The sequence below is a fragment of the Dinoponera quadriceps genome, unplaced genomic scaffold, assembly GCF_001313825.1.
Source record: "Dinoponera quadriceps isolate SergipeBrazil2010 unplaced genomic scaffold, ASM131382v1 scaffold278, whole genome shotgun sequence".
Classification (NCBI taxonomy): Eukaryota; Metazoa; Arthropoda; class Insecta; order Hymenoptera; family Formicidae; genus Dinoponera; species Dinoponera quadriceps.
The window spans coordinates 1,235,809-1,259,666 of NW_014554664.1; the positions used below are offsets into that span (position 1 = coordinate 1,235,809).

At 43.5% G+C, this 23,858-nt stretch overlaps 2 protein-coding genes across 2 annotated transcripts in view; one reads left to right on the plus strand and one right to left on the minus strand.

The window, feature by feature from the left end:
* LOC106740628 (C-terminal-binding protein) overlaps window positions 1-7,202 on the plus strand; it is a 46,998-nt gene extending 39,796 nt beyond the window's left edge. The window contains exon 9 of the mRNA XM_014611858.1: window positions 6,934-7,202. Coding sequence (XP_014467344.1) covers window positions 6,934-6,958 — 25 coding nt within the window. The 3' untranslated portion in view covers window positions 6,959-7,202. The remainder of the gene's footprint in view (window positions 1-6,933) is intronic.
* Window positions 7,203-9,487: 2,285 nt separating this feature from the next.
* LOC106740617 (protein glass-like) lies at window positions 9,488-14,404 on the minus strand. Its single transcript, XM_014611825.1, has 6 exons — window positions 14,335-14,404; window positions 12,828-13,221; window positions 11,869-12,168; window positions 10,862-11,251; window positions 9,980-10,147; window positions 9,488-9,742 (listed from the first exon to the last, which is right to left on the minus strand). The coding sequence occupies exons 1-6, from the start codon at window positions 14,396-14,398 to the stop codon at window positions 9,577-9,579; spliced, it is 1,482 nt and encodes a 493-aa protein (XP_014467311.1). The 5' UTR covers window positions 14,399-14,404; the 3' UTR covers window positions 9,488-9,576.
* Between the last annotated feature and the right edge of the window lie 9,454 nt (window positions 14,405-23,858).

The following is a 23,858-nucleotide window of genomic DNA, read 5'->3' on the forward strand; positions in this document are numbered from 1 at the left end:
CTTTTTTTCTCTCTCTCTCTCTCTCTCTCTCGTTGAAAGTTGGATTTTAATACAACCAATGTGTCTCGGCGAAAAGAGACTCGTGTACACAGATCGGCATAATCGCCTTGACAAAGTTGTGCAGTCAGTGGACAAAAGCGTGCGATCCCTTTCTGATCCGCTAGTTGGTACGGTGACTTGATAAAAGCGTCGCGCGACCTTTTATCCACCGACTGCGTACCCTTCCAGGGCGCAACACTCTCCGCGTGTAATTTCTCACGGGAACTTCTGAGACGGTGTGACTTGATGCGCACGAGGAGGCTCTTATCGAGGCCATTATGCTGCCGGTCTGTACACCCGCTGCGCGCAAAACTACACACATCGGGTTGGTAAAAAAAAAAAAAGAAGATTCGTCTGTTACTCCGTTCCTTAATTTCTCTTCTCTTTGGTCGGCCGTGCAGAGCCTTGATATCGAGCAAAAGGAAAGAGAGGAACGTTCGAATCTCTCGTGGTTTCGATCAACTCGAAGTATGTACGTGTGAAGCGGAGTGAAGAGATACAAGCGAGATCATTGTAGAAAGAGCGAGCGAGGGAAGCAACCGGAAGACTGACGCTGTGCTCGGAAGTGCGACCTTTTCCCGTGGAAAAACGCGATCGACCGTAATTTTTATTTACTTCTATTCTGATCAACGCGGAGAACGCGTTTCATTTTCTGTTTTTTTTTTTTCCCCCCCCACCTTCCATTTCGTTTCACTCCTAGACAAATATCGAGTGTGTGTGTGTGTGCGTGCGTGTGTGTGTGTATGTATGTCTGTGTGCGCGCGCGTACAGCGCACCCTCGACAAGTTCTTCCCTTCTCGTATTCGTAGCATCGTAAGAATAGAAAGGAAGGAAGGAAGGAAGATGGAAAGACGAAAAATGGACAAAAGAATGAAAGAAGAGGGCGGGGGCGAAGACGAAACACGAGCGGCATGAAAAAGAAAACCGAGGTTATTGCTATTAATCCGTAAAAACGAGATATATTTTGCGTTTATAGAGCCTATTCGTCGCGTTGTAGGCTGAATTATTAAGTTAGTTCAAGACACGACACTCTTCCAGTTTTATAATTCGTCGAGTGTTTATCGGCGGCATATTGATCTTTTTAATTGATCGATGGGCACTTTTCTTCGTAGGACTCAAGTGTCTGTGTCGCGACTTGCGATTCTCCTGATTTCACACTCGATCGTCTATTAATTTCTTCTTCTCTTCTATCACCCCCCTTCCACGTTCTCTCTCCTCCTTATACACATTATTCTTTTTTCCCCTTTTTTTTTTTTAATTTGAATCCTTATTACCCTCCCTCTCGATTGTAATATCGACGACGCATCTTATATGACATTTTCCACACATTATTATGTTTATTTCGAAATAACTGTATTATATCGAATGTTTTACATACATCTCAATATATTTGCTTAATGAACATGTACGAGAATAGCACAGAATTTCTTTCTCCCTTGCACATACACAAATCCCAGTTCGCTCTGCCCTCGAGTCCGAGGTGGGAGGTTCTCTTCCAAGGAGCCGCCACCTCGGACTCTCGTCGTCTCAGCGAGTCATGCATTAATTTGTCACACTGTATTTGGGTTCGCTTACGTGTCGCTCAGGTCGAGAGAAAGAGAACAAGCGCGGTTCTGTTCGATTGGATCTTTGCAGTTAATGAACTGAACATTGAATTCACTGTCTTGCCAAACGAGAATGCGAACGAACGAACAAACGAACGAGCGAGCGAGCGAGCGAGCGAACGAATGAACGAACGAGCGAGCGAGCGAGCGAACGAACGAACGAACGAACGAACGAACGAACGAACGAAGGAGCGACCGAACGAATTTTTCTTCAAATTTGAGACGGTGGTGGAATCGGTTTCGTTTTCGATCGTGTAGTGGACTTTGTAACACGAGAGTATCGTCGGGATATACTCGACTGCAAACGGAAAAGATGTAGCTTTGTTCGCAAAATACCAATATGTACATGGAAAAGAAATGCTATTGCATCGGTAGAATCGGTCCGCAATTTGATTCGATAGCAATATTATTGCAATTAATACTCGAACTATTAACAAAATGTATGACGTATCAATTCTAATGATATCACTATTGGATGGAGAGAAGATTAAGAAAAAGTTAAAATTAAAAATAAAATATTTATAATTAGAGATAACTTTAAAATTAAAAGAAAATTAACAGATATATATAAAATATATAATTAAGAGAGAATTTAAAATTAAATTAAAAGATATTTTAATTTAATTTTAAATTTGGAAATGAAAAAAAAGGAAATTTACTCCAATGATGGCGCTGCTGACGGATTCTATTGGTGCAGCCGAGTTTTTCTTCCGTGTAACGCATTCTACGAGTCGCGAAAATGCTGCACGAACGGCGGCGAAGAGACGATTGGAGCGTCGACGGCCTTCACACACATAGTATATACAAAGCCTGCGATAATAAGATAATAAGAAATCCAACGCGAGAAATCTTAATGCTAAGGAGAGGAAAGGACGGGTTTTTTTCAGTTGACCGTTTTCTCTGTCCGCCGAGGGTTACAAGGAAGCACCGGTGTGTGCACCGTACACTCGCGATTTCCTTTTCCTATTTATCGTGTCGCGTTATATTAAGTGACTGTAATAACTATAGATTCAATGATTATATAAAAAGAAATTGTGTGTATATGTGTGTGTATGTGTATGTAATACATGTGTATATATATACACACAGATCGCATCGCGCGACAGACGCGGTATATTTAGAGTTATCATTCACCAATTAAATTTACGATTGTACGAGAACGATTAATATTATTAATGTATAGGCACTTTTTGTCTAATTCGTCGCGGGTGAATCCCCATTATTATTATTATTATTATTATTATTATTATTATTATTATTATTATTATCATTATCATTATTATCATTATTATCATTATTACTATCTCGGAGGCGCGTTTGTCTTATGAAAGTCGGAGCGTGTTTACTCTCGGAATTTCTCGGAGTGAAGTCTCGCTGGAAACGAGTGGATACGACTTTTATTTTGCTTGATTTATTTACTTTCATATTAATTGATTGACTGATCAATTTGTTTCGATGTTAGTCAATTGGAAATTTACTCGAAGCGGAAATAACGAAAGTACTACCGCTCGGAATCGCGAAAGTGAATGTTTTGCTTCGAGCGGATCCATCGTCTGCATGAGCGATTTTTTAATTTATCAATGTTACATGTTCGAATTCGCCCGTCAATTCCGAGTGAAAATATTCACCCGACGCTTGCAGAGAGCAGAGGATTCGCTTTATAGGAGCGAAAAATATCGAGTTCGAGTGATTCGGTTGTCTCTCTCTTTCTCTCTTTGTGTGTTTTTTTTTTCTTGAATTTCACTCCGAAGAGTTCAAAAAACATTCTTCCGATGCTCCTTGCGTTATTATTTGCCGGATCTCCGACACGAGCGAAGAGTTTTTTGGGTGGAGGAATGCAACAAACAAGGCAGACGCGTTCTAATTGTTGTTCGCGAGAAAAATCCGCGAATCTTGCGCAACGTTATTTATCACAATTCCCTGCTCTTATTATTCGAATGATTCTTCGCCTTCGACGTCTCGGCACGATGCAGCATCTTCGTCACGACCGGGTGATCGCGTGAAGTATGTCGTAATTAGCGAGTATTGTCGATATGATTGGTATAATCTTCCGTTAATTGAGAACTTTCTAGGAATGAAAGAAGATTTCGGATTTGTGTTTTTTCTCTACGAGAATGGGGTGTCCGATATGATAATTTTGAACGGGTTGTTTCGTGAAAGGTGTGAAAGCGAAAGAGAGAGAAAGAGATAGATGGAGGAAGAGATCAAGTGCGAGAGAGAGAGAGAGAGAGAGAGAGAGTAAATGTTATAAGGAGAGATTGTATGAGTGAAAGAGCAAACAAAAACGAGTTTTATTAATTGATAATTATAATACGATTATTGTATTGTGCAAAGTAATTGCGATCGGACGAGCACTTGGAATATATTACGAAGAATAAATCATTAAGTGGAGAGAAAAATACGGACACAGAAAATAAGGGGAAAAAATGAACAGTTTTTCGAGAGAAATTATGGAAATGATATGATGATGATAATAATTAAATAAAAAAAATCAGGAAAATATCGCGAGACTTGTTTCAGAGAGAGAGGGAGAGAGAAAGATACACACACACACACACACACACACACACACATACGAAGTGTGAATACGCATACACACACACACACACGAAGTACGCACGTACATACACATTCACAGAGGCACATGCGCATGTATTTTTTCGATTTTTGCCGCTGATTTTTTTCTGTTCCGACGAATTAGATTTATCGTGTGAGATGGCTATTGGTATAGTATCTTCCAAGTAAATCAATGACTGGTTAATGATTCTAGTATTAATCCGACCGCTTCTCCGAGAAGGCGTAGTATCGTCCGTTAGTCACGACATTCCCTTTGCCGCCTTTCGCCCCCCTCGAAGCGGTTTTTGTCGCTTTTTCAATTGCTTGTCTGAAGCGAGATTGCAATTCGCTCTTGGACAAGTGTTTTCACCCTGAACGCGTCGACGTTAACGGACGGTAGCGCGTCGCAAATGTGGTTCTGTGCGAAAGGAAATTCTCGAAAAAATTCTTAAGAGATCTCTATATCGCAGTTCGCGGTCGCTGACGGCCGTTTGAATCATCCGGTATTAAAAAAATAGAAGACGGTTCGAGTTTGACATTCGCGAAAGCTTCTCTTACAATTTGCAGCCGACTTTTCGAGCTTTTCGAGCGAGTGAGCGCGAAATCATTCCAATTTTGACGTTAGAGAAAGAGAGAGAGAGAGAGAGGGGAGGGGGGCAGATAGGAAGGAAGAGAAAAATCAGAGATTACATACAGCGGATGATTAGACGCGAGACAAGGAAGACGACGAGTATGCATAAGCGAGCGAGCGAGCGAGCGAGCAAGCGAGCGAACGGACGAGCGAGCGAGAGAGAGAGAGAGAGAATGAGGATGAGGATATGAAGCATCACATATAGACATGCGTATACACATTCTGTCATACATACATACGTACATGCACACATACGCACACTCATATACAAACAAATACACACAGAGAGCGTGTGACAGAGACATATACATTTTTAAATAGAATACGCTACGTACATAAAGATACATAAAATACGTCTACTGCGCGACGAGGTGGTCCTCGAAGAGCGAACGAGAAAGAGAGAGAGAGAGAGAGAGTATTAATTATTTAGATTATTATTAGAGAAAAAGAAAATGAAGAAGATGAAGAAGCAAAAGAGGAATAAGAAGAAGAAGAAGAGCAAGAAGAAGAGCCAGCTCGTCTCAGCACGGTCGTATCGTCACATAACGTAGAGACATTATACATACTTTTTTTTTGCAAGAATATTATTACTTATAAATACGTCATTATATATATAAATATAAATATAAATATATAAATATAAATATATACATATAGAACGAGAGAAAGAGTGAGAGAGTGAGTGAGCGAATCAGCGAGTGAGAGAGAATGATCGACAGAGAGAGAGAGAGAGAGAGGATGTAAGAAAAGTTGAAACTATTCTACGGAAAATAAAACAAGAATGAAAGAACGTGAGAGAAAGAGAAAGAGGGAGAGGAAGAAAGAATGAGTGAGAAAGAGAGAAAGTCATTCTCATTTATATATAGTTTTAATCACGAAAAGAAAGAGAGGAGGCGAAATCGACGCGAAAAGAGGACTCGATATCGATATTTAAGAGCGCGAAAAAGCCTCCCTTTTTCCCCTCTTCCTATAAGAGAGAGAGAGAGAGAGAGAGAGAGAGAGAGCATGTACGTGGGATGTACGAATGAGAGAAAGAGAGATATGTCGCTTTTAATCAACCAGTTCTTTTCTCCTTAATCGAATTAGTTTTTCTTGTGCGTATAATACTTGTATAGATAGGTCATCCCCCTCCCCCTTGTTTCGTCTTCTATTCTCGTTCTTCGTTTCGTTCTCGACGTGAAAAAAGAAAGGTAGAAAGAAAAGGAAAAACAGCACCAACAAGACTACTATTACTACTACTACTAATACTATTACTACTACTATCGCTAATATTAGTATCATTATTACAACGCGTCTTCGTTTATCGTGATTTGACGATAGGGAGAAAATGAGATAAACCGAAACGTACCAACAAAAGAGAAGAAAAGATAGAGCTACATTTTCGATGACAAATAAAGAAAACAATGTTGAGAGAGAGAGAGAGAGAGAAAGAGAGATGGTCGAGGAAACGAGCAACACATTAATATTATAATTAATAATAATTATAATAAATACAATATTTGTACAATAATCGACGGTGCTCTCTGTGTGTATGCGTGTGCGCGTGTTGTGTGTATGTATGTATGTATGTATGTATATGTGTGTGTATAGCATATAGTTGATTATATACACGCTGCACGCCCGTGTCTTACGACGCGTTCATCCTCCTCCCTCTTTCCTTGATCATAATTTACAGTTTGTCGTATAATTTGTAAAAAAAGTTGTCACTTTGCGAAGCACGAGCAAGGGTCCATTTAAGAAATTACGAAATTATACTCAGAATATTGAAGGAAAATCCGTTTGTGTCCCCGCAAAGTGATCATTTTTGTTTCGGACGGGCTGTGTTCTTGCGTGACAAGCTGCGTTTTGCGACAGAAAGTACTACACATAAGCGGAAATTCGGCGAAAACGAAAGCATGAGGACGAGTTTTCGCCACTTGAGAAACTAGCTTCCTTCCTTCGGTCTTTGCTTCGCGTTTTAATTTTGAAAGATCCGGCGAAGCATCGACTCGCTTCACTTCGGGGACTGGAAGCACAGTGTGCTAATTATCTACTTATAATTATACACAATTATACACTCGTCTTTAAATTACAATGAAACGTCGACATGAGCGCCTGCTGCAGGACACGCGCTTCCAATGGAAGTTGAAGAAATGGCAGTGCTTCGGTGCGTTGACATCTCATCATCAGGCCGAGGAACCCGCTCGACGTTTTCCGATTCTTCAACTTGTCATCTTCGTATCGACCAGGCAGAAGAACACCAACAATTGAGATACAACTTTCATCAATGACAACGTCGCTTATCTGGAGTTGTATAAATTGCCCGACAAGTGGGAACAATTATTTCCAGAGAAACCGCTGCGAGGAAAAATAAAAACGGTATATAAATTGAATTGTATTTGCATTTCATTCGGATCACCTTTTCTGAACCCTGTTCTGCTGTTTACTTGAAGATCAAATTCGCCTGACTTGTTGAAAACTATATACTGTTTGGGAGAACATTTAAAAGTATTATTTGATTTTATTCGTCATCGATTTGAATTATTTATATATACAGTATAATATTTATTAATGATATTAATTAATATTAATATATTAATAATTAGAAATATTAATAATGATTTATTTAAAGTTATATTATTTAAGAACGCAGCGTATCCGACCCGATTACTACGTTCTTGATTTTTCGGTAAAAACAACAGCGGTTCGGTAACTGAGGCTTTGGAACTACATTTTGCTTGATTCTTCCACTAATGTACCGCTTGCTGCCATTTCTTGGTGTCGGGTGCAATTTTTCGTATCTCCGAAACGCGGTGACGGCTACGTGGCGCCATTTATTAACCATTGCTATTGAGAAACTTGTTACACGCAATGGGTTTGAGTCCCAACTAATTAAGGTTTAAGTCTTGGCTAAATGACTTTGTTACTTCTAAAATGTCCGCTACGAGTCACTGTTGTCTTCAATGAGAATTCGAAATTGTAGTATGTCTCAACGATAAGTCCGTCAGCAACCCCTTTTTATTTCTAAGTGGTACAACTCAACAAGATAGTCGTACTTTTATACGAGCGCAATTCTTTACCACCTGTGTCGATAAATGCTATTAACAATTTTCTTACAAAAATTATATATACATATTACACAAACCGTTATAAATTTTAATAATTGATATTTTGACTATGTAAAGGTATATTGAATGAAAATCGGTCAAATGCAAGTTGACTTATTTGCGATATAGATTTACCACGTTAAAACTCTCGAAATCGATAATTAATCGATTGCGTCTCCTCTTGCAAGATATAAAAGAATAAAATATGTGTGTGATATTATATTTTTTATTGCAAAAAATCAAATAAAAATTGTCCATATTGACATTAAATTACATGAAAAAATTAAACTGGAAAAAGTGAATATCTGAACGAGATCAGCTTGAAATAATTCAACTAAAATGTAATTATCTTGTAGTTTTAATGTCGTATGTTCTTTCGATAAATTTTGGAGACGTCTGTCTCGAAGATGTCCTTCGAAAGTCATTTCAATGGCGTCTTCGAAAAACTTCGTTTATGTCTGCCAAATATGTTTGCGTTGCTTTTTGGGATGTAATATACATATATATTTTTTCAGTATAATTTATAATATAATTTACGTCTCACAATAATTTCCGTTTTAATTTACAATACAACTCGCTGAGTTCGGATTTCGATGTCGTGGGCGCACGCGGAACAACTCTCCCGCGGATTTATTCGCGACGTCGGAAGAACGCGACGGTTCCTTAGCGCGAAGTCTCTCCCTCCTAAGCCGTAGTCGCCCAAGGAGAATTAAATTAGATTACGATAATCGTGCCAATCACAACACAATCAAATTACACTGGTGTTTGTCGATCCCTCGCTTCGTTTGCGCGGCCGCGTTGTTGTCTGAAACACGATGATTCCAGGCGTGCGATCTTCCTCCGGACTCGCGCGTTCGGATACTCTCTAAATTTCTTAGGATAAAAACTTATTGAAAACGAGTGAAAATTTACTCGAATTGTAAAAGTGAATTTCTAATCTTCCATTTTGGAATGGATCTTGATTCCATATATGAGTGAATGTTATCAATCGATCACAGCGATTTCGTCCCTGTTACGATGGAATACATCAAATTGGCTTTTGAACTTTGAGTGAAAATATTCACTCAACTATTTAAAGTAAAAAAATGCTGTTGTGTCGACTTCATTGGTAAACAAATCCATAGTTGAAGTCAATTTTCTTGACTCAATAGAGTGATATCATTGAAATATATACTCGAGTTATTAAAACAATGTATAATGTATTAGATTCGGTAATATTTCTTTGCTACTGAATCAGGAAGATTTATCCCAATAATAGTGCTGTGACCAATTTTGTTGGTATAACTGTATTTTTTTTTTAATGAATGCTTCACTCTATGAGTGAAAAATCAATCGAATTCTAGTGACTCAAGCTCTGCTGTCCTTCGCGTGAAATTTCGCTGCGAGAAATTTCGAGAGTACGTTCCCGAATCAAACTGTAACAATGACGTATTGCATGCGGTGCGACAATCATCGGATCGCTGCACCGGCGATTTTACGCGCGGATCCGCGCGCTACCGTTTGTTCGCGGATACGCGTCGCGTTACTTTTCCGGCGAGTTGATGCCTAATCGGATCACAGGTATTCGACAGCACCTGGGCAGGTGACGCGCCGCGCCGCAGTTGTCGCCGATCATCGTCGTCGCACTGCCGGACTGTGCCAGCGCCGGTGCCGGACTGTGTCACGTCAGGGAGCTGCCGTGGACTCTCATGTGCCTATTGAGATTACCGCTTTGACTAAATCTAAGCAGACACAGCTTACACTGGTACGGTTTCTCACCGGAGTGAATTCGCAGGTGCTTGGTAAGCGTCGAGCTGTCGGAGAACGCCTTCTTGCAAAACCGACACCTGCAAGCAGTCCGAAAGAAATCAACGGTTGACACACGCTAAAGGAAAAAAAAAAAGAAGAGAAACAATTATCAAAACATTTCCGGGAGGTCTCTGGAATGTCTTTGGAACATTTTTTATATGGGGATTTAACAGACCGTTAGATTATTCAAGTATATGCAATTTCTATCAGCTTGTTATAATAGATTTTTGATAACAAGAGATTCTACGAGATCACGAGAGATATTTTGTTTTCACCTATAAGGTCGTTCGCCCGAGTGCGTCCTCATATGCGTGGTGACCGAGCTGCTCTGCGAGAATCTCCGGTCGCACACCGGACACCGGAACGGCTTCTCGCCGGAGTGCGTCCTCGCGTGCGCCGTCAGGTTCGCCGCCTGGCTGAACGCCTTCGAGCATGCGTGACACCTACGGGAGCGGAATACGCATGATTATTAGTATTTCAAATAGTGAGAAACAAACGAAAATCGAAGGTGTTGTGATACTCGAGGATACGAATATTGCAATGTTAGAGATAGCAATGAAGCAATTAAAGAGAGAATGTACACTATTGTTGTGCGTTCCAAATATTATATGTAAGGTATAGAAATTGTAAATAGATAATCAGTCTTTTTAAAATATATAATATCTCGGATATTTTCATAGAATTTTAGATTGGTCGATCATCGGTTTAAAAATTCTTTATTTTCACTCTTTCTCTCTCCCTCTCTCTCTCTCTCTCTCTTTCTTTTTCTCTGACGAATTTGAAATCTTATGAAAATATTTTAGATACTTTTTAAAACGCCGACTTCAAGAAATCCGAGAAACGGTGAAAAATACTGTGAATATTTTGTAAACTTTTATCGGAATATTTACGAAACATAATATTCAATTTATGTAAAAAATATGTGAAAAAATGTTCAAGAAAGCCTTAAAAGTTTTGTAGAAGTTCTGATTAGAGAAACTTGAAAATTCTTTAGTAGAGACTCCAAATGGAAAATCTCAAGTTCTTTGTGGGAATTCTAGGTCCTAAAATTTCCATAGAAATCTAAGTAATATTCCAAGAATATCCCCCGAAAAGTTCCAAGAATATTTTCTCCCCGCCGTGTCACGCGGCCGAAGGGGATGGTCCCCTCCACGAACCTGAACGGCTTCTCGCCGGAGTGGGTGCGCAGGTGAGTTTTGAGGGTGCTCGGCCTGGCGTACGACTTGCCGCAAATCCTGCAGAGGTTCGGCCTGCCGTTGTCCTCGCCGACGCCGCCGCCTACGGGGTTGATGCCTGCGGCGACGGTCGCCGGGCCGGCGGTACCGACGCAGATCGTCGCATGCTCACCACCGGCGAGCTGCAGCCGATGATGCTGTTGGGGGTGCGAATGGGGGTGGCCGCTGCCGGTGGTGGCGATCAGGCTATTGGCGGCGGCCGGCGCGGCCGAATTCACCCTCGTCTGCGCTGCCGCCTCCACCGGATTGTATTGCGGGGCGGGACTCAGAAGCGGTTCCACGCCCCACGCCGACGAATAGCTCTGCTCGTACCTAGTCGCACACACGCACACACACACATTTACGTTCATACATACGCAGATATATACGAAGATTTACGCACACGTATGCAGGGAGGAAGAATAGGGGTACGATCGAATAACTGTACACTGGCGGTTGTTATGAGAGGGAGAGAGCAAGATGGCCGCGAACGAGCCGGGGATGAATACACCTTCGTAGAGATGGCTGAAGAAGCCCGAGGTGGGTTACGGGAACGATGCGACGGGGGTGGAAATTGCAGACGAGAACATTTCGATACTATGGTGGAACAAGGGCGGATCGGAGTTTTCTTTTTGAAGTTCATGGCTATTGTTTCACGGAAGGATGTGCGTCGGGGTAATCAGGAAGGGATTGGATCGCACGGGGAGCTCTAGTCAAGCCTTGAAAACGGACCATCGAGAGATAAGGCTGGAGAAAAATTGAACCCATACCCCCTTTCTCCAAAAAAAAAGGGGGGGTAGGTATGCATTGTTTCTTTTTCCCCAAAGAGGAAATTGTATATCGACGTTTGAGGGGTGGGATAATTTTCTGACACGAAAAAAAAAAAGGATCAAAGCAAAATCGTGATCTGGAAAATTGGCCGATCGTTCTCGTCCTTGAATCTCGCTTACCCGGAGTGCATGTTCATGTTCATCGTCATGTTCATGGAGACGTTGACGGACATAGCCGGCGTGGTACCGTAATGGGCGCCGACCGGCGGCACCGAGCTGGGTCCCAGATTCTGCACGTAATCCTGCGGCGAATAGTGATGGCCGGCGGTGGCGGACGGCCCGGTGGAATAATATCCCGCCGTGGGACTGCCGGGATGCACCACCGCGTGCTTGAGCGACAGCAGGACGTCGGCGACACCCTCGCCATTCGCGCCGTTGCTTACGCCCCTCGGCATGCAATCGCCGCGCGTGCAGCCCCAGCTGGAAGAACCGGAGAACGAAACGATGATCGGATCACATTCATAATCGCACTGGGTCGATCGAGAAGCCGGAGATGGAGATGTTCTTATGAATGCAGACGCTTTATCCTCCACTTGATGATAACTCGTTAAAGACCGGGAAATATTTGGCGTTAAATTCGACACAAGATGAATATGTTGAAAAGTAACACAAATATTATGCTCCAAATTAACGCCAGATTAATACACATTAATCAACATCGAAGTATAAAATACGTTATTTTAACACTCGCGCACATTAAATACCGCCCATCAATTTGTTAACAAGCAACACACGACGAGTGAGTTATTTCGATTTTAAATTTGAAGCGGACCTTCCGGGATACGTAAGAAATCATAAAATTAACATTTTATCTTCACCGTGTGATGTAGAACAAAAATGTTGACTCGAAGAGTAGCTCGCGAACAAGGACGCGTCGGGAGACGCGGCTTCCTTGACGTAAATTAATTTTCTTCATCAGACCCATCCCTTGAAGTTTGTCCCATAGGTTTCGAAATACCCTCTATTTCATAGCTTCGACGGCTAATTCTTTCTCCGAGTGCGTAAAACGTCTGCTATCCCCGGAATTATTTATCCCCGTGCACTGACTTCGGCATCCCTCTCAATCGAAGCGCACTCACTTGTACGTGCCCGAGCACGGGCTGAAGAGGCCAGGGGGCAACGGGTCGAGGTCGAGCGGGGGCAACGGAAAGCCCGCCATGTCGTCGACCCAGAAGCTCGCGCCGAACTCGCTCACTTGGCCCTGACCGGCACTCGAGAGCTGCTGCTGATGCTGCTGCTCGATGTCATCCGCCGGCGAGCCGTCCTGCAGATCCTGGAGACGCAGCGTGCCTTGCAGAGCGCCGAGGGCCGCTGCCGCCGCCACCGCCGCGGCCGCCGCCGCCTCCTCGGTCTGCTGGCTGCCGCCGTCGACGGTTAACGCGGCCTCGTCGCCGGAGAGCACGCTCAGCGTCGTCGGGCCGCCGCCTGTACACAACCCGGACGGGATCGTCGCCTCGATGCTGCCCACCGAACCTGCGGAACCCAATCGAATTAAGGCCGATTTCTACTGATGGGCCACGAAGTGGAGGTCCTAGGTGGGGTTTCTTCTTTGCCACGTCAGGGTACGTCGGGATACCCGATGGCACTTTCGAGACGGAAGTTGCGCCTCTGTCTTGTATTTCTGTATCCGTCACTTGTATTAATAAAGTTTATTATGGGATCGGTTGTTTACTCGATATTTGCGCGAGGACTGCAGTCGTGAGGTTGACAGCTAAGAAATGTTAGGTAGATTTGAAGGTCCCACTGACGCTCTGATCGAGTGTCGATATGAACAGGAAGAACGATATTTCAAATAAAAGTACGTTGGATAAGCAAATCTGTAGCTTTCGTGGGGAAATACATATCGACTCGATAAATATGACAACTTACGTAAGAAAGGGGAAACGAGAGGCGGAGAGACGCTCTCGGTCGCGACTGCAAAGCGAAAATAAAAAGACGCAGTATTCCATAACGAATATAAATATGATATGCCCTTTTCTTCTGTGAGATAATATGAAGTCAAATGTTCACTTTGGATGAAACTTTGGAAAAGAGTTCGCGATAAAAGCAATTCCAACTTACGTTGAAAGATGAATTTGGTTGGATTTATCCGACAATTAACAACCAAAACGCGTTTTGGTTGAAGAGAACGAAATTCTACTTCTCATGAACCAAATCTGGTCTATGTAACGTTTGGTTTATGTAACCAGAAATTCCGTTTCCTTCGATTAAAAGGCGTTTGGTCATCAACTAAACTCATTTCTCAACACAGAAGCCAAACTCAGCGATAAATATATACCTTCTGAGTTAATTACAAGCTAACTGTATGTAAATTATATAAAATAATTTAATAATAGAAGCGTAATGTAAATTACATAAAATAACTCAAGTATGATCAAGACGAGACGAGGATGAGAATTTACGTTGAATACTGAAGGATCCACCTGTGCGGGAGCGGGTTGTTCAATCGCGTCCTTGATTATTATTTCACACCGTGCCGATCTCGCGCGCGAAACTACGTCGTCCTCGTCTCCCGGGGTGGAAAAACACCGGGCTCTGTCTCTCTTTTTCTCTCCCCTTCTCTCTCTTTCTCTCTCGCTCTCTCACCTGTACCGAGGGTGTACGGCGGTTCGGAGGTGTTGACCGCGTGATGATTCTGCAGAAACTCCATCTCTGCGAAATTCCCGACGACAGCTACCCCCGAATACACCCCTGTCCCCCGTGCGCCCCTCTTCGTGCAACCCTCGGCGGCCGGATCTCGGCCGCCTCTTCCTATGGAGAGACGCGCACCGCTGGTCCAGCCCTCCGCACTCCCGTCGTCCTGGTAACCGCGCGGCGCACAGCTTCACCGTTCCGAGCGGCTCGCCATCGACGCTCTTCTTTCGCGCGCTACGCAAGACAGACGCAGGTAAACGACTGATTAAGGAATCGCTCGATCTCGTCATTGACGAATGAGAATGAATTAGTCTCCTTCAATAAGGATTGTCGTTCGTATGAATCTACTGAGTGTCCCGATCATTCACTGCTCGTAATAAATAGGTAGAACGCGTATTGAAGTGGAACCGGAAAGTCTTCCGTCATATTTAGTGATTTTTGCAATAATTATTGAAAAAATTCATTAAAGTATATCAACTAACAAGTGTGCGAGAGGGATTGTAGGACGAGTTTATATAAGCACGGCTCGAGGCACATGTCTTGGGTTTGTTTACAATCTGCCGGGTAAGTCATAAGACATCCTGTATGACGATTCGTACGGTAGTGTGCATTAATAAATTGAATAGAGTGCATTAATAAATTGAATAGGAGAGTCCATTTTGTGGTTTTCGCACTGGTTATTAAAAAATTAATTAGAGATTATCGGCGAATAAATGCTACAGCGAGATCATAGCGAGAACGTATAATGAAAAATTGTATATGTGTGTGTATGTTGAATGTGTAGACACGATTCAACGGGACATGTTTTGTATTTGTTTACAATTTCACTCAAATTATCAGACACCCTCTATATCGTAGCCGATATTCAGATGAGTGTGAATATCGGTCATAACATTGTACTGAGGTTATCATAAATTCTCAACCAGAAAAATCTACAAAATATTTCCTTTAACCCTTTGCACTCCAGCCTAGTAATGCATAGAGGCTATTAGTTCCAAGTACATACCTATGATGTAGAAGAAAAATAGAGTCGTTTCAATAAAACAAAATTTTTATTTCTTAGCTATTTTATAACAAAACATATTCTAACTTATATTATAAAAGAAAAACATAAATTTTAGGACTTAAAATTTCTTAAAGTGCCGAGGCAGCAAAACAACCATGTCGCCGCTACGGCGACAGCGGAGTGCAAAGGGTTAATTTGCGTTAAACGCTGGGAACGTTCGGAGAAATGTATATAAAAATGTATAGCAAGTATATCAACTGCTTAATAAATTACATATATATTTATATATATTCCTCCCATATGTAATGCATAAATAAAATATTCTTAAAGAAAATACACTTCTTATATCATATTTATTATGAATATACTTGGCATACAGTGTGTTTCAGACGTCGCGATTTTAACTTTATCAAGAGTTCCCCTCCACAATTTAGAGTTCATTTTTTCTTACCGAAAACGTCGAAGCACCAATAATTTCCGAGATACAACGGATCGCAGAAGCAAGGTTTCTTGGAAACTAAACTACGGACGACTAAATGGATAACGAAATTAACTTTCTTCAAGTTACAACTTCAACTGGACTTTATTGTAACAGAATTTTATTTAGGAAATCAGCTACAAAGATGTTATGTTGAAAATTGAAAAGTCACTATAAATAACGACCTCCCTCGACATCTTCGACGAGGAAAAATTGTCTTCAAATTGTCCAGAGAATCCTTCTCGTAAAATTAAAGTCATGAGATCACTCGGGACACTCTATATATGATGAATATAATGAAAACTTATCAGTGGCATACACGTAAAATAGAATCAATTCGTCGTTCATACATATACATAAAGTAGATATAAATATATTTGTGTACGTATGACATACATTTTTTTTAATACATTTTTCCGTGTACGCACAAAGCGTCTTCGCTGAAATCGCGAAATGAAGTCTTACGAATCGCGCGATTTTCACAGGGCAAAGGGCAATTCTGCGAGTTCCCGGAAAATTAAAGAGAGAATTTACTTGAGAGGCATACAAATCTCTCTCTCTCTCTCTCTCTCTCTCTCTCTCTCTCTCCCTCTCAGAGTAGGTAACGCAAACAAAAATGCGTCATATCTCGTTTCTCGCACGCCGAAGTTATTTCTCCCTTCGACATTTTTTTTCCGAGGGAGTGTCGACCTTATGACGCTCACTGCGTCCTCTTGCAGGACAACTTCCCGCTCCGCGGACTCTGCGGAACGCGCTGTCGCGCTGGACCGTCGCGAAAATCGGCGGAGATCGATGAATGACTTTTTTATGAATGACCGGGGAGAGGAAAATGCACGTGCATACTCGGCACGCGCGTACAGACGACGTACCTTTATGGCTTGGAAGACCTGCCGGTCCGCGCTAGAGGCTTCTGCAGAAAACCTGCCGGATATTCCCATTCACAGAGCCGCGGCTCCATCTTCCCATATGATCCTTACGTGGTATCCTTCGCGGCTGAGCGAGCTTTATTCTCCACAGCCGCAAGATCTCCCCCCGGTGTCCTTCGGCCACCACCACACCACCACCACCACCACCGCTACAGGGAAGTTGACTTCCGCGTTCGTGCCGCGGCGGAGAGTCCGCGGGAGCGACTTACTCCGAACTCACGCGGTACCGCGCGAAGGGATAACGCGTTTCGAACGTTATCGGATGGTGTACGATCGCGCGTGACTTATTTACTCGAGGGAAAGTCCAAAAGTGTAAGTTCTCCCAAGTTCGCGATACCGCGCGAAGAGATAATTTTTAACATTACCGGGCGATCACACGCGACTTGTTTGCTTCGTGAAAAGGAGAGAGCAAGTCGTCCCAAACTTGCGATACCGTACAAAAGGATGATGCGTTGCAAACTTTATCAAACGGTATAATCACGCGCAACTCGTTCACTCGGCGAACAGTTCGGGAGAGCGAGTTGTTTCAGATACCGTGCGAAGAGGCGTTTCAAACTGCGTCAAAACTGTACGACCGCGCGCAACTCGTTCGCTCAATGGAGCTTCTTCCTTCGGTCCGGGTGACTTCAATTATGCGCGTCTCCGCGTCGCTTCGAGACGTTCATCGCGATGGGATTTTTCCACGAGGGAGAGGACGATGTTTTCCAATGTTTTGCCTTTAATTCCCCTTTTACCCGCGTTAAGAGTAAAGAGAAATCGTGTGAGGCCGGGGGAAAAAAACTAATAATCCTCTCTGTCGCATCCTTTTTTTTTTTGTATTAGTGATCCTTTGCAAACGTCGGCCCCCCCGTCGCGCACCGTCTTTATCCTTCGCACACACACTAATTTCCTGGCCTTTCTCGAAGTTTCCTCGACGTCCGGAGCTCTCGGCGGCAAAACTCGCGGCGGGTTTACGTTAACATCTAGTCATCGCGCAAGAACTCACTCGAGGTACGAAAAGCACCCGTCGCTTTCCGACGAAGACCGACCGGAGCGGCTGGAATCGTCCCCGAATCGCCTCGATGTACGAATCACTCGACGAATCATTTATTGTTTCGACAATCGCAACCGCAGGAAGACACCGGCGGACCTTCCGCTCCTCGGAGACCGCCCCTCCGACTTTCGGTCAAACGTCGAGGAGAACACTCTGCTCGCGACGGAGACACTGACGCGCGTTGCTGCCATGCTGGCAGGATGGCATGTCAATGTCTCTTGGCTAACTACGGATCTACCACCTATCAGCCACCCACTTTCTCTCTCTCTCTCTCTCTCTCTCACCCCTTAGCGGCTCACTGACTACGTATACCATCCGCGACCCCACTCCACTTCACGAGAACCCTGCTCTATCCCTTTTTTTCCCTCCCTCTTGTTCTCTCTTTCTCTCTCTCTCTCTCTATTTCTCTCTCAGTCTCTCAGTCTTCGTCCTCCTCCCTCTCTTCGTCTTCTCCGCTTCCACCAACACGTGCATCACACATCGCGCCGGGGTCTTACGTACCCCTCCGCTTGCGCAAAACGCAAATCGCTTGCGGACGGCGCGCCGAGCGACGTGATCTCGCATCTCTCTGTCTTCCTCTCGTCGTCTTGCGGAATAAAGTGAGTTTCACACGTGAGAAGAGATACCGCGAATCTGAATGGTATCGTATTGATAATCGCACGATACGAAGATGATGGTACGCGCGAGAAGATACATTGCGCGCAGGAACGAGTCGCAGACTTCTTACGGCTTGATGAACGAATCGACAATAAATTGGAATGAATCGTGTGAGTTTTACGAATTGACTGAGCCGACTCGGCGCCGTCGCTGGGTGCGCCGGCCGATGAACACGATGTCGACGCCGACGACGACACGGGACACTAATCGCTCATTCGGCGATCGGCGATCTTCTCTCGCATGCTACAGCGATGACATATCCTGGGCTCGCAGGAGGACGAGCCGGGGAACAGGGGGGTATTATATTTTCTCGAGATACCATTACCGCACCGATCACGGTGGTCCTGCCTGGCGGACGTGTAGCTCGGCCCTATCGATACCCCTTGAGATCACTGGCTTGTAATGCCTTCCTTTTCGTGGATTATTGACCAGTCAACGGTGAGCCCGGCTGCGAAAGTGCACACTCTCGCCTTCCCGGAGGACTCGCGTCAACGACGACGCGATCATGCGAACGCTCACCGTGCCTGCGATACCAACGTCATAAGGGATAGCTTCGCCCGCCCCAGTTCCCTCGACGATTGAAATTCACGGGTCTCTTATTGTCATTCACATCATCTTCCTTCAATGAAAAGAAAAAAAGAACCTCAAAATAAAACTTGTTTATCGAAACAGCTGAACGAAGTTTTGTCATTTTCTAGGAGGACACATACCGCATTAAAGCAAATGTTATTTGTTTGATGTTTCAGTTAAAAATAAATTTAAATAAAAATTGATCAAGATCAAAACTGGCACAAATCAGAATTGATTTTATAACAAATTCGGTGGGAGAAAGTGATTAGTCATTAAGTAATTACCACAGTGTCGGTACTTATAATTTCTCGTCAATGTCCTGGCATCGTTTGTCTATGACTTTATCATAGAAAATGGTCGGTTTAACATTGAAAATAACAAAGCGTCAAAGCAAACTTTTTAACTGCCCGAATATTTTATCATATAATACCGTACAAATAAAGAGACGTGCGATATCAATGTGACGCAATAAAATACAATACATAAAATACGTAAGGTAAAGAAATAAAGAAATAAAACGCATAAAGTACATATTTTCTTATTGAAATTTAAACTTTATTAATTTGAGAATTCTTTTCACGGTGCGCGCTCCTAATTCATCAGCCAACACCGCCGACTCGTGTTCTCATCGGCTGTCCTCGTCGGTGCGCGTATCCGACTATCGGGTGTCCGAGCGATCGCGACTATCTTTACCGAATGTCCCGGCGGACCGGACACCTGACGGTGTAGTTCCGATACGCGGACACAGGAAGAGGAAGTCGGCCGCGCGGCCACACCATCGCCCTGCGTCACCGGTTTGCTCCGCTGTGTCGAGGGTGTCGTCGTGTTTTCGATTCGCTCTCTATACCCATAGTTAGCGCAAGTTACAAGGTCGACGAAGAAAAGAGAGAAAGGGAAGGAGAGTGATAGTGAGAAGGGAGAGGGGGGAGGGAGGGAGAAGCATATCGCGCGTAGATGGGCATCACCGAGTCCCACGACACGCCATGTGTACAACCTGGGTATTGACTTACACTTCCAGCCGATTGGGCCTATGGTATTTATACGGGGCCCCGTAGAAGATCCTTTGCCACCCCCTTCCTTCCCTCCCTCGTCAAGACACGTTACTCCTACAATGATCCCCGTCTGGTTAAAGGCAAGTTAAATACGTAACAGGATAAAAGGTAATTAAAGAGACTTGTTAGGCTCATTTTCAATCGTATATATATTTTTTTAGTCCAATTTTTGAGCTATTAATTAAAGAAGCCTCTGTACATGGCCATTTTCAATAATTAATAAGTTAAAATTTTGCGTGGTTGTAATTTGCAAAATGGTAGGTGACTTTTTATTCATATTGACCTAAACTACAAGTGTATGACAGATGAGACATTTAACGACGAACTCTGTATATTATATTATGTAAAATAGGAGAAAAATTGATTTAACAAAAATCACCACTTTGAAGACCTTATGTAAATATAAACTTTTTTTTATCTTCTCATCTAATCGTTAATAAAATATTTTCATTTATCAAAGATATTTGAGATGTTAACAGGTTATTGCCTCACCTATAAGCTATAAGGAAATTGATAAGTTTCAGAGAGAGAGAGAGAGAGAGAGAGAGAGAGAGAGAGAGAAAGAAAGAGAGAGAGAGTAGGAGGAAGGGAAGTAGAAGCAAAAATATTAATTTCGTTCGTTAAACGCGAGTGTTTTCGTCAGATTGAGAATTCGCGCTGCCACGGCGAATTTCCCGCCACGAGCTCGTCCCGGCCTCTATATTCAGCCGTTCTACTCGCCCTTTTCATCCCCTACCGGTGTCGCGAAACCTGTAGAAGATATTGATACAGCGAGTGTGTAATGCAGGTACCACCGGCATCGCGGTCGTCGACACACCTGTGTTTGTTCGCGATCGAAATCAAAGAGAGCGATTACGGCCGACGCGGATCGAGCGCGAATAACGCGCGACCACGTGCGCTCGTGTAGCCAAGTTCACCCGAGTCTCGAAGGAAGAGGAGGCGGAGAAGAGCTAAAGGAAGGGTGAGCAATTTCTGGCTGGTTGCGCGCGAATGCAACTTAAGCGCAGCGTATGTAATCCCGACCGTTTAATCAAGCCGCAGGTATACCGAGCGGATCCGCGCGATTAAGTGGACGGTACACTTAATTTCAATACGGCATTTCCGACACTATTTTCTCGATGCAGCTCGCAACACGGCCAGATGTTCAATAGGGATGCTTGTTTCTTGAATAATTCGTACAAGTTAAATTCTCGCATCAGGCATCGGCTGAGTTCCAATCTGCGTGAAGAAAATGTCCGAATTACCATATCGGACTTAAAATACACGCTATATTCCGATACTCTTACTGTTGTATCGATAGACATCAATATATTGAACTTTGAACCTGTCGCTAGATACAACAGCTGTCATATGCTTGTATATTACACACTAAACAAAAAAGTCCTGTACCATTTTGCAAGTAATACGCAAATTTTCGAGTTATTAATTAAGGATGCCTCTGTATCTGACCATTTTTCAATCATTAACAACTCGAAATTTTCGGTGGTTGTTTGCAAAATGGTAGAGGATTTTTCTGTTCAATTTAACCCGCTCTACCTTCGCATGAGCGATTGAAAGAAAAGTTTCGGACATCCTGTATACATAAAACATATAATAATTGCATGATTATAATATATAACAATAACATAAAATTATCATAAATCCACCTTTGGTGTAGCCTCTACATTATTACGATTATACGACTGTTATTAACAACCCATTCTTTTATAGCCACTAAAATAACAGGAGTAAATAAAGTTACGAGTACAGCCGTCAAAATGTTAAAAGTCTTATTTGCTTGCGTTTTTCCATGGTTTCTAAAATTACCGAAGTTACCGAGACGAGCTTGTGAAATTCGGAAAAAGAAACAAGGGGATGTTCCGCGTTCTTAGCGTTCCATCGTGAATCGACATTGCCGGGTCGTCGACGATTGAGTGATTAAACCGCGCCAGGAGACGACAGCGGCGCGGTGCCCTCCGCATGATTAAAGGTCCCGCGCGACGACAGCGGGCTATCTTGTCGGCGAGGCTATTGCGGATTATCCCTGTGCTCGCGACAAACGTTCCGGGATCGCGGTTACTTCATTATGTTCGCAGCATTGTATCGATTGCGAGATACGATACGCGTCCTTTGTACTTGCGAGGGATCCAGTGGACGGTGTCGGATCGGGGCTCTTCTCCAGTTTTTGGCTTATGATTCGTATTTCTCCAACGTTGTCCTGGCACTGATTATCGTTCCTTCATGCTTGGATTACTCTTTAAATATCTCCGAGCGAAGATTCATTCAGATCGAACGAGTATTTCGACGATAATGAAAATAACGTCACTCAAAATCGCGAGAATGAATCGGCTTAATTCAACCTGTGGGGTAGATTTGTAATTCGTATGAGTGAATGTTTCTTATTGATTAGAGTGAATCTTTCACTTTTTGTTCCGATAAAGGTGGAGTACGTCAGATTCATCATTCAATTTAGAAGTATTCTGTATGAATAAAACATTATTTAACTTTGAATTATTCGGCTGTTCGTTCTATTTTTCGAATAGAAGTTGACCAAAAAATTCAGAGAGGGAGAAGAAGTATAATAAACTTATATTATATATATTATAATCTCTTTCTCTCTCTTTCTCTTTCTTTCGATTGAGACGTTCCGTATGACAAGGATGACCTCCGTCATTCGCGGACACCGCCGACACACATTTCGCGCTTCAGTTACTTAATTTTTTCCCTAACATTCCCCGCTATACTCTATGCCTCCTTATTAAGTCTTCATCACAAAAGACTCATTTCCTCGCACACAAGTTATGTGTGTGAACACCTACCGCGTATTCTTACATCTATCAACGACATTGCGCCCGCTTCTGCGGATTTTTGAAACGCGTCCCCGGGGTCCCGTTCGCGGGGGNGGGGGGGGGGGGCCTCTCTATCGCCGAATCTCAATGATAGGATTGCGGCTTTATTAGGTGCTCGGCTCGATCGCCTTGCGGAGACACGAGCGTGTACGCGGCGGCCGGCTGGCACGCGCCGCGTGTAATTCAATCGGCTATTCGGCCGGCGGGCTCAGGCAAGAACGAAGCACGCATCCCATCCTCTGTGGGATCAGCAACAGCGGCCGCGTTGCGAGGAAGGCGGAAGGTGGACGTATCCTAATCCCTGAGGAAACGGTTGCATTCGGTGTGCTCATCATGCCGTCGACGACGGCGATCACGACGATTCCCGCCTTATTTTCTTAGCCGGCTCTCTCCTCCGGCAGATGCGCGTTGTCGTAACCCGGTTGCAATGGTCGTCGCCAACCCTTCCTTGAAAATAAGAAACTCGAGACGCGAAAGAGAGAGAGAGAGAGAGAGAGAGAGAGCGCGTGTCCGTTGTCGCAAGGTGTATTATCGCCTTGGCGAGTCGTGGACGAATGTATCGGGTGATACGCACGAGTTTACGGTGGAATTAAGAGCGGGATCGTTGAGAGACCCTCTTGTTGGGCGTTAGAACGCGCGACGAGAGCATGTCCGGGAAGCGATATGTTACTTGTAACCACGTCACCGTTTCCTTTTTTTTCAGCAAATGTGTGACAGCAGATGGTGAGAAAACGATAACAAATTGAAACGGCAACGAATTAATTTTCATCGTTACTTTGTATACATACAATACGTATGTATGTGTAACGAGCAGAAGCGAATGCTGAAAAAGTCTCCAGAACTTAGTGAAAAAGTAACGACTCGTTACTTCTCGAGCGGCGATACCGGTAACCAGTTGCTTCCTTCAGTCGATGGTGAGTAACGGT

Bases quoted from the DNA above. Each gene is read 5' to 3' on its own strand.
- LOC106740617 (XM_014611825.1), bottom strand. From the start codon at position 14,398: ATGGAGTTTCTGCAGAATCATCACGCGGTCAACACCTCCGAACCGCCG. The intron at 13,222-14,334 runs GTGAGAGAGCGA...TGGGTTCCGCAG, and splicing joins GCCGTACACCCTCGGTACAG to GTTCGGTGGGCAGCATCGAG. The intron at 9,743-9,979 runs GTGAAAACAAAA...GACTGCTTGCAG, and splicing joins TCGGGCGAACGACCTTATAG to GTGTCGGTTTTGCAAGAAGG.